At 40.1% G+C, this 14,138-nt stretch overlaps 1 protein-coding gene across 4 annotated transcripts in view; it reads left to right on the forward strand.

Annotated features, from left to right (window-relative positions):
• ENAH (ENAH actin regulator) overlaps positions 1-14,138 on the forward strand; it is a 91,329-nt gene that overhangs the window by 8,167 nt on the left and 69,024 nt on the right. For 2 of the 4 annotated variants that reach the window (XM_085219134.1, XM_085219137.1), the window contains exon 1: positions 5,399-5,544. The exons of 1 other annotated variant lie outside the window; for it this stretch is intronic. In XM_085219134.1, coding sequence (XP_085075260.1) covers positions 5,522-5,544 — 23 coding nt within the window. In that variant the 5' untranslated portion in view covers positions 5,399-5,521. Of the gene's footprint in view, positions 1-1,162; positions 1,284-5,398; positions 5,545-14,138 lie in introns of those variants that run through there. One more of the 4 variants, XM_085219136.1, reaches the window with a different exon arrangement.

Below are 14,138 nucleotides of genomic sequence, written 5' to 3' on the forward strand. Positions count from 1 at the left end.
GCATTTAGTCAAATCATTGATGTGAGCTGAACGTGAGAATGGCACAGGAAGCAGATGATACTTTGGATTTCCATTCGGTGTTTGTGCAAGAAATGTGCTGTAAAGACAGACCTACCTTACTACTCAAATACAAACCATTTGGTCTGAAATGAAGAAGGAATGGATGCAGTAGGCACTGTTTGGCAGTCACTGTTCTTCTCTTGGTTGCAGCCTGCTTGAGGGAGCTCTGAGGACACGAAAGGCCTGTCCAGTTCACTGCTCTTCTGGCTAGTGGGAGACCAAAGAAGTATATTAGGAGGTTAACCTTGGAAAGATAGCTGGGAATCTATGTCTAAGCAGGAGTAGAAGGAAGAACAGATGAATGACTAGAGCACGTGTAAGTTACTGCTAATAAAATACAGCAGAAATTATATCTAGCACTTCATCTACTTCTGCAGTGTCACATATTTTGAATATTTGAGAATGAGATTTTGGGACACCTTAAGTGGCCTGGTTAGATTTTTAGCTACTGACTGGAAATGCAGTAGTGGGTTTTAAATGAAAATTTTGGTGTCTTGATCTAAGATTTAGGAAGAAGAAAAAGCATATGGTACATAAATATATTACATTTTGCAATTTCAAGATTCTATGGTATGTTGTGAAGGGATAGTGGCAGTGCCATTGCTCCTTCTGCTTTCCACAGTACAGCATGGTGAATCTAGTAGCCTTTAGTTTAGTGACCAACTCAGTTAGCTGCTTCATATATGAATTACTCCCAGAGCTGTTGTGCTGGACCTTACATCTGACCTTAGACCTATGCTATAAGTTGAGGGAGTTTCTGCTCTTGTGTTCTGGGATTTCACTGTGTGTTTTGCCAATATCTTAGACTAGTCCTTCTATGGGGTTTGGAAGAAAAGCATGGGTGTGGTATACTCTCAAGGTAGCTTTGAAAATGCTGGTTACTCCTTTACATTTTGTACTTGCTCTACAGTTCTTCAGTGATAGAACAGTGCTGCCACTGTTTCCAGCAACAGATAATCTGCAAACGGATGGCAGTAAGATAAACACAAAGGTTGTTTTGCAGGTTGAGTACTGTTGCTGTAGCTGTGTTGCTCTGCGTATAAACAAGACAAAAGGTTTTATAAGGAGAGTCAGTATCCTTTATTAGATTGACTGCCACGTTGATGGGCACTGGGACACAGACATTCAAGTGCTCGGTTCTTGGGAAACTTGCTCAGTTCCTTGGAGACAGTATACAGAGATCTTATACTGTAGGGATTGGTACAGGAACGCTGCAAATACAGGTAGATACCACTGTGCTCTGTTTTTTTTATGGGCAGCTCATGATTATGATGTGAAACTTCATAGCAATATGTAGTGAAGTTCTTAGCTAAAAATGTGAAAAGCAAGTAAGCATCTGTAGGACCCTATTTAATTGTCATTTGGTTTTCTAGTATCTCTGCTAACACAATGTCTGCATAGAGGAAGTAGAGATGGCAGTGCAGCAGTGGTCACCAGTATGACTGCATATAGGTAAATCTGTAAGCTGCAGGTAAAAAGAAGTGGATTGTGTTGCAAGGATTGGATCTTAGGACTTACCTCGTGGTTAATAAGAATTAGTAGTAGGATTTTATTTTTGCCCTGTTGATGGCATTGTATGAGAAGACCTTAGCTGTTATGAATTGGAGAGGGTGTATAAACTTGTTTGCTAATGGCATGTTTTGTGGTGTTCAGGCCTGGAGGCCTTATTTCTCCTGAACTTCTAGGTAAATTGCACGTACTTTGTAAGTGAAGTTAGGATGAAGACTGCGCCGTTAGTGTAACTTCTAGGAATCCTTTCAGTTTGAATGATTTATTTATATTCTGTCAGCATCCATATATTTGAACTCTTGCATTTCTGTCTTCAGCGCTGAGCTGAGCTCCACATACGTCTGCAGCTTGGTTTGTAACTCAGGGGAGCACCATGGCCTTTCCTGGGAATGGGGAAGGTTTTTTCAGGGAAGCAAAACCTACTGCCACCACCAAAAATACCAGAGGAAATTCTTTCTCCGTATTTTAATATTCCTTATGAGGTGTCTGTTCCCCAACCAGATCAGTGATCACAATTTTCCCACTTTTAGGGGAGGGGGAAGAGATTTTATGCAATTATATCATCTTATCCAAAACTTCAAGGAGGAGCACAATCTAGAGATGTCTGCACACAGTTTTGCTTCAAAATTCATAGCAGGCCTTAGTCTGAGTTCATTTTCTCCTTTCTTAAAACCAGTCCCGCAACAAACAAAAACCCCATGAGCAAAAAGAAACAAAAGTATTTGGAAATAAAGCTGTAGGCTTCTCTTCTAGAACTTGAGAGCTTTTGTTATTGTATGTAACAGGGCAAAAATCTGACGTAAAATGCTGAAAGTGTTCCACGCTGGAGAACAAAGATTTTATGCAACTAAAGAACTTTTGCATGGACGTGACTATGGAATTAAAATACTGCTTTGCCTCACACGCTGTATTTTCTCTCAGCAGCACCATGTATTGCAAGTATTTGAATACACAGTGTTGTTTTGATGTAAAAGAGACCCTGTACCGAGCCTCATCTCCTTGGTTAGGTTGATGGTGAGGGCCATGTTTATGCTGTGGATGTTCTGTTTCTCAGAATGACTGGGGTTAATTGTAGCTTGGCAAGTGAAAAAAAAAAAAAAAAGTTCCATATTGTTTTTCTGCAGTGGATTCCTGTTGCTATGCAACAAACAGAATGTCACTTAGTGCAGGATATATTAAATTTGTATTCCCTGCACATATCTCCTAACGCTCATTTTTGTACTTTAACAGGAGGGTACGTTTCTGACTTCCTGTAGGACTGTAGTATGAAGCATATATTTGAGCTTCTATTCTGGTGCTTGCTGTAACTGTGGATACGTCAGCGTGCTTGCATAGCCTGCCTTTGTTTTTAGATGCATGGGGCACCTGTGCAACGCAGTCAGACAAAAAGGGTGATGGTTATGTTCCCGGGGGTGGGATGATATTGCCAAGCAACATGCTCAGACTTCAAAAGGGAGAAATTTCTGCTATGAAAAAACCTCGAGCTATGAATTCTAAAAACCTTTAAACGTGATACAGAGAAAGTTAATGCAGGTGGCACTACATGGCTCTTCATTAAAAATTAACTGTTTTTTTTTCCTTAGAATTAACTTTGATATTTAAATGTGTTGACAGCTCCCTTCCATGCCACATGCATGTTCTCCCCTCCCTGTTCCATTTGCAGCACTGAGGCCAACCAGTCCCAGCATCCGGCCTCTTTGCATTCACTCTGGGTGGATTCTGGAATAAATGTTTAAGATGTGCTTGGCAACATTATGTTCTGTGACTGAAAGCAGTAATTAAGTAATGGACAAATAACAACAACTGGTAAGTCGCTGTTTCATAATGAAGTTAGACTTTCATAGTGGAAAAGTGGTCAGAAATAGTATTTGAGAACTAGAAAGATGTTAATTTTACCTCTACTTCTAAATTCTGTGAATTTTGTTGTAGATCTTGAAAGCCAGCTTATAAAATCTGAGCCTGAAATTAAGTTAGGTACTAAAATAAGCAAGTCAAATAGTATCCTTCCTGCTCTTAGAATTGAAGTATGCCATTACCTAACATCGCTTTAAACTGACAGTCTGAAGCAGGTTTGTCAGTGCATGTTTTTTAATGTTTTTTATTACAGACTTATGTATGTGGCTTCTTGATAAGTGCAAGAGTCAAAATGAAGTTGGGAAAGATCAGGAATACATTGCATTGCTGCTCTCTGTCTTGTTTTGCCAAGGAGGTGCCTTTAATGGAGCAAGCAACCTCTAATAATGCCATTTTCTTCCTTGTAGACCACTGCTTAATTCAGGACCTGGTGCTTGAGCATTGTGGGCGTGATCCCCGTCCAAACCATTTCTTAGTGTGCACAAAAGAGAACATGATGCAACCTAAAACGCTCTCATGGCAATCTGTATTTGGTGAGGCTAAAATGGAGCTCTTTCATAGGGAAATGATACAACACCGTGAGGGGAGATGCTTCGTTTTCTTTCTTTTTTTTTACTTTTGTTGGCCTGTTTAGGAAGATAAACCCTTGTTTCTGTTCCAGAATTATCTGATGCAAGTTTGATTGCTACCTGTGGTTTTTAACATCATAATGGCTTTTTTTAGTGGTGTCATTTGGCATGAGAAACTGTAGGAACTTGTGAAATCTGCCTCTTCTTCTTGAGGATGCAATGTGTGTTATTGTGTGGGGGAAGTAGTTTAGTTGTGATGTACTTGATCTGTAACTTTAATGAAATTACCTCATCTTAATGTGTAGGATGGAAGGTCTCAAGTAAGCGCGGGAGATTGGGAAATGTGAGTTGCAAGGTAGGTTATTTAGGTAACTTAGAGGAACTCTAGGTGGGAAATGGGTCTTCTTAAAAGGACTCTGGGTGTGCGATAGGCAGCACTTGAAGTTCAGTGGATTCATGTTTTAAAACACTGGTTTTTATCTTGAGGTGTCTGAAGTACCTCTCTAGAATTTGACCTTGAATTTGCCTATAACATTGTTGGAATAATCTTTTAACTGTTGTCACTGTGTAGCCCACTACTCTCCTTTTTCTTCTCAGTCTGGTAACAGCTGTGATTTTGCTGACGCAGGGACTAAAGAAAAATTCCACAGGAATTTTCCAGGGGTAACTTTGGGAAAGGGAGACAAACAATTGAGAGCAAAAATTAACAACTAGAAACAAACGTTGTTTAAAATCATTTTTTTTCCCTTTTGTTCCCTCCAATGTTTTTTTTCCTTTGTTTTCTGCATTGAGAGGTTTATAGTATCATGCCTCATTGTATAATGGAGTAGCAATCCAGAAGGAACAGAAAGATGCAGCAGTAAAGCAACTCAGCCATTGATTTGTGTATTAACGGTTGCCAGATAAAAACAGAGATGAGTGGTGCCTACTATTTTGGTATTTTCTTGCAGCTCAGGTGCTGTGCTGCTGTAAGTAGGGCTCTTACAAAACAGTCAGCTTTTGGATCTGTCTTCTCTCTGAAAAGTGAAATTACGTTGAGACAGGTTGGTAGACTTGATACAAGTATTTTGAAGTTCTGTTCAGCTGTTGAAACGAAGATAGTTTCTTTGCATATTTGTGGTCTGTCACATTAGCCTACCAGCTCTTGTTCACTAATATTGGTATGCATATACAAAACTGTGTAGAAACAGTGTTGAAGCACATGAATGTGTCCCCCCCACAGGGACTGGTTTCTGGCTTGCAGAAAGAAAGACAGACTGTGGTTTGAAGGCTGCTTTTTTGCCTTTTTTTTTTTTTTTTTTTTTTAAGATTGTCTTTTTATGTTGCAGAGGTTGGAAAGCCTGTAATGAGAGGGGACTGCTGGAAGAGAAGATGATTTCATGGTCTCTGCTCAGTGTTTTCTGGAAGAACCGACTGCTGCTTCTACATTAAGGAGATTCTGTCCTTTGGTGTTGGATGAGCTGTTCAGAGTTGTCAGGATGCTCATTAGTTCTGTCCTGACTTCTTTACTTATTGACTAACTTGAGGCTATGGGGCCTAATCTTTCAAATCGGTAAATAATTTAGTATATTCCTTAGTCCTTCAAAGCACAGAAAACATGATATAGCACAGAAAGCATTATACAGCTGCTGAAGGGAAAGAGCCCAAGAGCATCCTCGATTGACTGAGATCAGAAGATTGGTGCAGTTACCATCCTTTGGCTCTTCAGTGCCGGAAACAACTTTCTCTCTCAACCTTTGCTAGCATTTTAAAAATACCTGGGTTCAAGTTAAAACTTCTCAAATGCAATATTTGATGCTGCTGCATGTAAGCCACAAATAAATGTTGAATTTGGTATTCAGAGTGAGGTTTGACTAATGTGGAAAAAGTCACTACACATTGAAACAGTGAAGAGAAGAACTGTAGCTGTTCCCTCACTCATCAGTCCATTTCTCCTTAGTGAGAGGTAGTCTGTGAAAAGAGGTGGGAAGGGCGAGAGGAGTAAGTATGTAACTAAGACGGTATTTGATTTTACAGCTGTAAATCGCTCTTTCCTCTTACATATATGCAGCCTGAATTTCAATAGTTCTTGTTTCTTGTACTTTTTTAACTTTGGAAGTGACTTTTCAAAAAACTATATTAGTGTGATTTCTTGAGCTCTTGAAAAATAGGACTAATAAGCCAAATACAGCATGCAGGTTGCCAACAGATTTGGAATTTCTTGATATAGACCCCTGCTTGCTTCCTGAAATCAGCATTACTCTCAGTAGTCCTTGATCAGTTTGCAGATGAGGCACTTATAGGAAGTTGAAAATTGTGATTTGCAGCAGTGTGTGTGCATAGCAGAGAGGAGTACTGAAACGCAAGGAATCTGTGTTCTGCTCATGCGGTACATGATTGGAGCCACTGACTTGAACCAAACTAAAACACATCAGTGTTTACTTCTCAGTGTTTATGAGAGGGCTGGGAAAAACCTTGGCGCTCATTCCCAGTGCTTGTGTGGGTCAGGCCACGTGGATTTATCTGGTGATGCTTTGAATTAGTCTATCTTGATCTCTCCTTTGCCACGTAACTGAAAGACAGATGTAACGTTCATGTGTTTTATATAATGGAACAGTCCACTCTGACTCCTAGATAATTAGAGATGCAACTGCTCTATAATTAATGATGGAACGGGTCGCTTTGCATGTGTTTTGGCTATCTGACAGGTGCAAACGTGGTTATTAAGGGAGGGAGGTGTTGTGGTACTCAGTGCAAGAAGGAACGGGTTTTGAAAATAATACTGGCCTTATTTTGGGAGACTGGGGAAAAATGATGCCAGGGGGAGGTCCGGGCAGACGGTCTGCAAGAAAAATCAGTCTGGCATGTAGGCTGTAGTTTGGGCACCTTAGTTAAATATATAAACCTTCTTATATATAAATATATATATATATATATATATATATAAAGGTATTGCCTTTATCAGAAGTTTTTCTCTTACTGTATGGCTTGAATCGCTTTCTGTAAATTAGGCCTTCTATACTTCCTAACTGTAGACATAGACAACAGCTTATTCTCCTTTAAGCTACCTCTTGTGTATACGAGGGATTGTTTTCCCTTAAGTCTTTTCAAGATTAAGACAGCTGGTCTCATTTATCTTTCTCTGCGGGCTGCTTTTTCCCAAGACCTCCTGCCACTTCTGCTACTCTCCTCTGGGTCTGCATCTCCTCTGAAGCTAAGTCTCACTGTCACCTGGTCTGTCCTATTGCTACCTTGCATCTATACCCTGGGGGGGTATATGTAAGTGCAGAACTGAACCTTTTTCCCCAAGTTATTTTTCAGTGTGTTGGTGTCATTCTGAGTTCTTACTGCATCCTCCTTTAAGTTCAGGTATTTTTCTCAACTTCTCTCTTTGGGGGTAGGAAGGCATATTATTCCATTTCCTTGTGGTTCTGATGCAGCACAGACTTCATAAAATGTACACTTGAAATATTTTTTCTGAGTATTGTGCCAATAACTTCTATCTGAATTTATTTTCTAAAACTGCTTTCCTTACAGTTATTTCTGCATGCAGGGCATTTTCACGAGAAATAAAATAAAGATGTAAATTCTTTTAAGAATCAAGTCATACTATGGCATCTGCTACTTCTCTACAGTAATTAGTGTAGGACTCCAGAATAGGAAATTACTTCTTTGATATTATTAGTTTTTAAGTAACTTTGAAGGTTTATTTGTTATGTTAGCAGGTTTTTACCGGTAGTTTGTACTTTTGTTTTTGGGGGGGATTCTGGTTAAATTCAGGAACCTTCCAAACCTAACAGCTGAATCCACTTCCCCATTCAATGCTTCACATCTACCCTGACCTCAGAGAGATAATCACTGGTGGATCTAACATGTGTGGAAGTCTTAATGACACTCAGACCATGGGGGAATGAGGTTCCAAATGCCAGCTTAAAACACAGTGATAGTGGTCTTGGCTATAGCTTTGCTGAGTCTCTGCTCAGGTTTGAATAGAATCTGTTCAGCATGAACTGAATGAATACAGTCTTCTGCTCACAGCTACCATGTTTGGAGTTTTCTCAGTGGAGAACAAATCATATATATTCAGATGTGAAGCATACAAAACTGCAGTCTTTCGCTAGTACATCATTTCAGGAGAAACTTCAGGTTTTCATTAGAAGGAAGTGTATTGCTGTAATAATCTATTTGGTTTAAAAACCTTCCAGGAAGCCTAGCGTATTGAAAAGTATTGTATGACTTGCAGTTAGTATATTCTTCTCATGCAATTTGAGCTAATTGTTCTTAGAGCAAAATATTTTACTTGAAAATAATTTTCTGATTGAAGCTCTTTTGTTTTGTACCACGAGAATTAATTTCACTGAGATGTAATTAGCAGTAGTCATGGCTTCTGTGTCTAGCAGAAATACTGCCTGAAAAGATAGGAGCAGCTTGTCGTCTTTGTACCTGGCTTATTTGCATTTCATAGCAGGCTGAAAGTGTTGGAAGTACTGATACTGTGTTAGCAAACTTTACCAACTAGCTATGCAGAACATTAGACTTGGTGGATAAGCCTGAAACTGATCATCATGGATTACGTGCTCCTTCAAACTTGCTGAATTCTTGCTAAAAATTGTCAGCATAGCAACTGCTTGCTGCAGAATGGTCCAAAAATGTGGAAACCTTTTAGTTTTGCTTATATTTTGTGTTGCCGTGAGATAATATTAGTTCTTTTTTTCTTGTTGGAGTTCCTTTAATCTGCCCTATACTGCTGAGTACCTTTCGCTTTGAGTAACTTAATGCACCTTATCTATCAGATGTTAAACTTAGAATTTCAGATAACAAAGAACATATCAGAATGGGAATGGGGTGGAGTGTCTTTTTTTTTTTTTTCATCAAGCTATGGTAAATGCTGTACAGGATTTGTCTCACAGTACTGAGTAAAATTCAGAGGTGTGAGCTAAGTGGTGGTGATGGTGCTGTGTTTTTTTCCAACAGCATAGCTTTCCATTTGGACGTGTGTTATTTTTATACTGTCACCTGTGTAGGGCCAGCAAAGGGAGACACGTGAAAATATGAAAGACATACTTGGATTCAGCTCTGGTGAGACCGTACCTCGAGTACTGTGTCCAGTTTTGGGCCCCTTGCTGCAAGAAAGATGTTGAGGCCCTGGAGCGGGTTCAAAGAAGGGCAGCGAAGCTGGTGAGGGGCCTGGAGCACAGGCCTGATGAGGAGCTGCTGAAGGAGCTGGGATTGTTCAGTTTGGAGAAGAGGAGGCTCAGGGGAGACGTTATTGCTCTCTGTAACTACCTGAAGGGAGGTTGTAGTGAGCTGGAGGTCAGCCTCTTCTCTCCTGTAACTGGTGATAGGACTAGAGGGAATGGATTCAAGCTGTGCCAGGGGAGATTTAGGCTGGACGTTAGGAAATACTACTTTTCTGAAAGAGTGGTCAGGCCCTGGAATGGGCTGCCCAGGGAGGCGACCGACCCTGGAGGCGTTCAAGGAGTGTTTGGATTTTGTGTTGAGGGACGTGGTTTAGTGAGTGCTATTGGTGATAGGTGGATGGCTGTACTAGATGATCTTGAAGACCTTCTCCAACCTTGGTGATTCTGTGATTTTTAAACCTCTGTCAGTGGAGCTATTGACAAAAAAAATGCTTTGTTTTTGCTTTGTGGTGAATGTCTTTGTCAACTCGACCTGCTGAGTGCACTCTCCTGGTGATTGTTCTGGGATTGGAAATGATCTATAAGATCACAGAATCGTTAAGACTGGAGAAGACCACTAAGATCATCTAGTCCAACAGTCAACCTATCCTCACCATGTCCCTCAGTGCCATCTCCGTGGTTCTTGAACCCCTCCAGGGACAGTGACTCCATCACCTCCCCAAGCAGCCTGTGCTACTGCATCACCGCTCTGAGATGTTTCCTAATATTCAACCTGAACCTCCCCTGGAGCAACCTAAGGCCATTCCCTCTCATGGTAGATGGTCTCAAGACTGTGCCAAGGCAATCTCTATAGGTAGGGTTTGTAGCCCAGACATCATGACAGTGCTACCAAAAAATGTAATGGAATCAAGACAGCTTGACTGTTATACTGGGTTCTAAACATCTGCTAGTGCATGCAACCATTCTCCTTGTTTTCTGTGTTTTAGCTTTTAGGGCTTGGAAACTTCATTATGTTTGGTCAAAATAAATGTTGTTTATGGAGTTTATTATCAGATGTGTGCTGTGTAAATTTCAGAAAATAATGACAAGTGATGTCTAACACTTGCTAAAGCTGTACTTATTGCAGTCTTTTCGGAAATTAGAAGCAGTGTTTTTATCTAAAGCTGCATATCTGATTTTTCTATCGTTATCATCTTGAACTGTGGAGTTAATTGAATGTCATTTTCGAAGAACTGAGTATTATTTTTCAGAATGTGGTTACAACTATAAAGATGCTGTTCTGTTCTTGTAAAGATTTTTGGGATTATTAACTGAATAATTGTCAGCCAAACTATCAATCCTAAATTTAGTTGGCATTTTAAAATTTCATGATAGGCCTCATTTGCAGAATAGGTCCTAAAATGGGAACTTCTGTTTTCTAGCTTTATATCTGCAGTAAGAATCTGTCAGCTTGAACCACCTTAGAATCTGTATGCTTGAACTCATCTTCAGAGGTTGTAAAAAGTGGCTTCAGGAAGCCCCTGGATGAGCATTTCTGCAGTTTGGGGAAGACTTGTGATGTGGCCTGTGCACTGCATGTGACTGTGGTGAAAAATGCTAGGATTATTTGCAGCTCTATTTGAGATGTGGAATGCACCGCATCTATTGTTAGCTCTCCAGCTGAAGCGAGAGCAGGATTGTTTTTTGATGTCAGCTAACGAGGCCTGCTGTGCTGCTGTACAGTGCTTGAGGTGAAGGTGCTGGCACTGGGGAGCTGCCCCAACTGCAGTAACTGTGAGGCAGCTGAGATGTGGGAGACTGGAACTTACAGGCTTGGTTTCGGCTTTTAAATTCTTGAGAGGACTGCAGGCTGTGCGTTGTTAGAAGCCTGTAAAGTTGACTGTGTTCCGCTCTCCTTCTCAGCGTAGAGTGTCTTGGAAGTCTGAGTGCTCCTCCTTGGCTAATTCCCACTGCTGAGATTAAGCACTCACTGTCTGCATGTGTGCCATAGGATTGAGGGCAAGATTGGTGCCGTCCAGCCTGTAAATACAGCAATTGCTAAACCAGATATTAATGCTGCATTGCTGTTGCTTGTAACAGGAAAAAATCGTCATCTCTTTTTTCTGACTTTGCAGTTGAAATACTGAGCTCAGAATTTCATCGAGGGGTGTGCAGGTCTGGTAGCTATCTAAAATACAGTCTCATTCTGTGTTGTTTTTTGAATTTCTTCTATCAGATAACGTGCTGTTAGAGGGGCATGAAGCAGTGGCTTCCTGATGTTGCTTGGCAGAGACACCAGTGCTTTCAGGGACTTAGTTAAGGTTAATTGGTTTGGTATGAAATGTTAGATAACAGTACATCAGAAGCAGTGTAGCACTGTATTAGATTTAAAATCATGCATATAGGCTTGAAAACTGTTATATCTAAAATTAATAACAGAAGGAAAAAAAAAAGCTTGCTAAGATTTGCGCAGTGTTGATCTCCATACAGTGTGACTGTTTATTTAAACTGTGACTTCCTTCTGACTATTTTAAGCAATAGAAAACAACTGTTAATCTGAAAGACTTTGCTTCCTATCTTAGATGCAGCTCACTTGATAACAAACCAAAGCAAGCAGGATGTGTAACGCAAACAATGCAAATGTCAGTGCTCTAGGATTCCCTGTCCATGGACAGAGCTCAGTTCTGTGTGAAGCAGCAGAGATTGCAGCAGCGCAGTAACATCACAAAGGAAGCAGTCCCTATGCTCTGTCCTGGTGAGCATAAAAGGCCAGGTGGTGGAAAGGCTTCAGGCCTTTGTAATTCCATGTCCTCTGTAGGTTCTCCTTTTTAGGCTGATACTATCTGTCTGTAAAACTCTCTGTACCAACAAGTGCTACAAATTCATTCAGTAAGTAGCTCTCTTTAACCTTCAGGGCAATAAGAACTGATGTTGAATAGAGTCAGAAGTTCACAGTTGGTAACTAGCTTCTGTTTTTCCTCTCGTGCATTCTTCTCTATTTCATGGTACGTAGCACGAAATCGCACAGCTATTTCTTTGCTAGGGAAATGAAAAGGGAGAGCGATCCCGTTGCTCGTCATACCTCAAGGCCAAAAGAGCATTAACTTCCCTCAGCATAGATTAAGTGGATATGCAGACTAAGCAGTTGAGACTATCCAAATGGCACCTTCCCCTTTATTCCTTTGAGCAAATGTAGGAAGTAAAGATCTTTCTAAACGTTTTGACTTTTTTTTTTGACAGGTGATTGCTCCAGTAGTTAGCAGTATTTTCTTGAAACCATTTATATAGATGTATGCATATCTGTGTATGCAGCAGAGAGGCAGTATCTATTGCATAATTTGTATGGCTGGAGGGAAAGCCTGAGCGTTCAAATTTGTACAGCTCCTGTGTGTGATTTATGCTATGCAAGTGCAGAGCTCCCTTGCAGCTTTACTCCAGGTCCCTGTTCTGCTGCTGTACCACATTACATTCCTTACTCATCTCATAGGTCAACACTTGCTTTTTTCTTCTTCTTTTTAGACTATAACCAGATAGCTGTGTTTAGAACAAAACACAAAACCTAAGTAGAAATCCTGTGATAAAAAGGAATGTTGGATTTGCAAAGTTAGTACCTGTACCAGAAAGGACTTTACAAAGTCTTCTCTAAACTTTAAATTCTGATTCCTTACCTGTCAGGAAAAAAGCAGGTTTTTATGGTGTAGTAGCATCAGTTAACTCTTCTGCCATGCCTCTCTCTCTTCTTATGAGGGTTATAAAACTAACCTGGAGGAAAAAGTGATGAGCTCAGAAAATGGTTACAGTGGCAGCACTAAAGATGTTGTGATTTTGGTAGAATAATTGTTTTATTTGAGGTTTTCAGTGCGAGTGTTATTGCACACGCCTGGGGGGGGGGGGGGGGGGGGAACGGAGGACAGGGAAACAGACATAGTATCATAGTCAAAACCTAGTGAAATGCTTGAAAACCACCCCTCTTGCAAGCTGTTTGCTGGCTGTTACTTGTTTCTTTACTGCAATATTGGTGGGCTGGCATAGTTTGTGTATCATTAATGTAAGAATTACTTTGGGAATTTTAACATCAATTTCTGCATATTTTAAGTCTTAATTAGACATCAAGCCTGAAAGCTTCATTAATTTATCTCCTGTGTCCTCCTTTGTCATGAATGCAAGTGGTACTTCCAGTGATGGAAGGCAGGATTGTGAGTATTACAGAGGTTAATGGCCTTACACGGAAGGCAAGAAAGGGATGAGTAACCCTTCCTGCTCTGTTCTGGGGAATCATAAATGCTGTTTTAAGACGTTCATGTCTTGTGGGCACACAGAAGGTGTACGTACTTGCAGCATGCTTCTCATTTTTGTCTGGCAGTTGGTAGCTGTAAAAAGTGAATGTAGCTGTGTGTAAGAAAACGTAGCTGTGTTCTAGTTCATTCAAAATTAAATTAGGTTTCCATGTCAGGACCAAAAGCTGTCTTTATTTACATTTGTAAGGCTCCCATAGAAAGAAGTGGAGGTTATATAATTTAAATTTAGGCCAAACACTGTTGTTTTAGGTGGTGTGGAGCAGTAAATGATGCAGAAAAGGCTTTGCTTGTCTTGTGTGTTGGAATTAGGAAGAAGAAGAAGCACATAGTGGGAATATATGCTCACCAGCATGGGTTGTCTTTATAAGAAACTTGAATAGAGTTCCATTTTAAAGAGGATGAATTTCTGCCTTTTCTTTCATTTTAGAACATGTTGCAAGTAATAGAGGTAATTCATTAACTCTGAACCATTTAATGTGCTTACATTTAGCTATTATTTTCCTCTGCAGTTCTTTGCAATCAGCTAGTTGCAAAAATTAGACTATTCTTGGGGTTATGAATTTAATTTATACATTCTTTTGTTTTTTGCCCTGGGGAATCCAACTTTGTGTTCCTGCTTTTTTTTTTTTTAAAGATGTGAATGGGCTGTAAATATTCTGATTGCTTTCATCAGCATACATAATGCCATCATCTAGATTAAAATATAACAATATTGCCATAAATCAGAAGTCCTCCTAACATGGTGATGA

The sequence above is a fragment of the Meleagris gallopavo genome, chromosome 2, assembly GCF_905368555.1.
Source record: "Meleagris gallopavo chromosome 2, MGAL_WU_HG_1.1, whole genome shotgun sequence".
Classification (NCBI taxonomy): domain Eukaryota; kingdom Metazoa; phylum Chordata; class Aves; order Galliformes; family Phasianidae; genus Meleagris; species Meleagris gallopavo.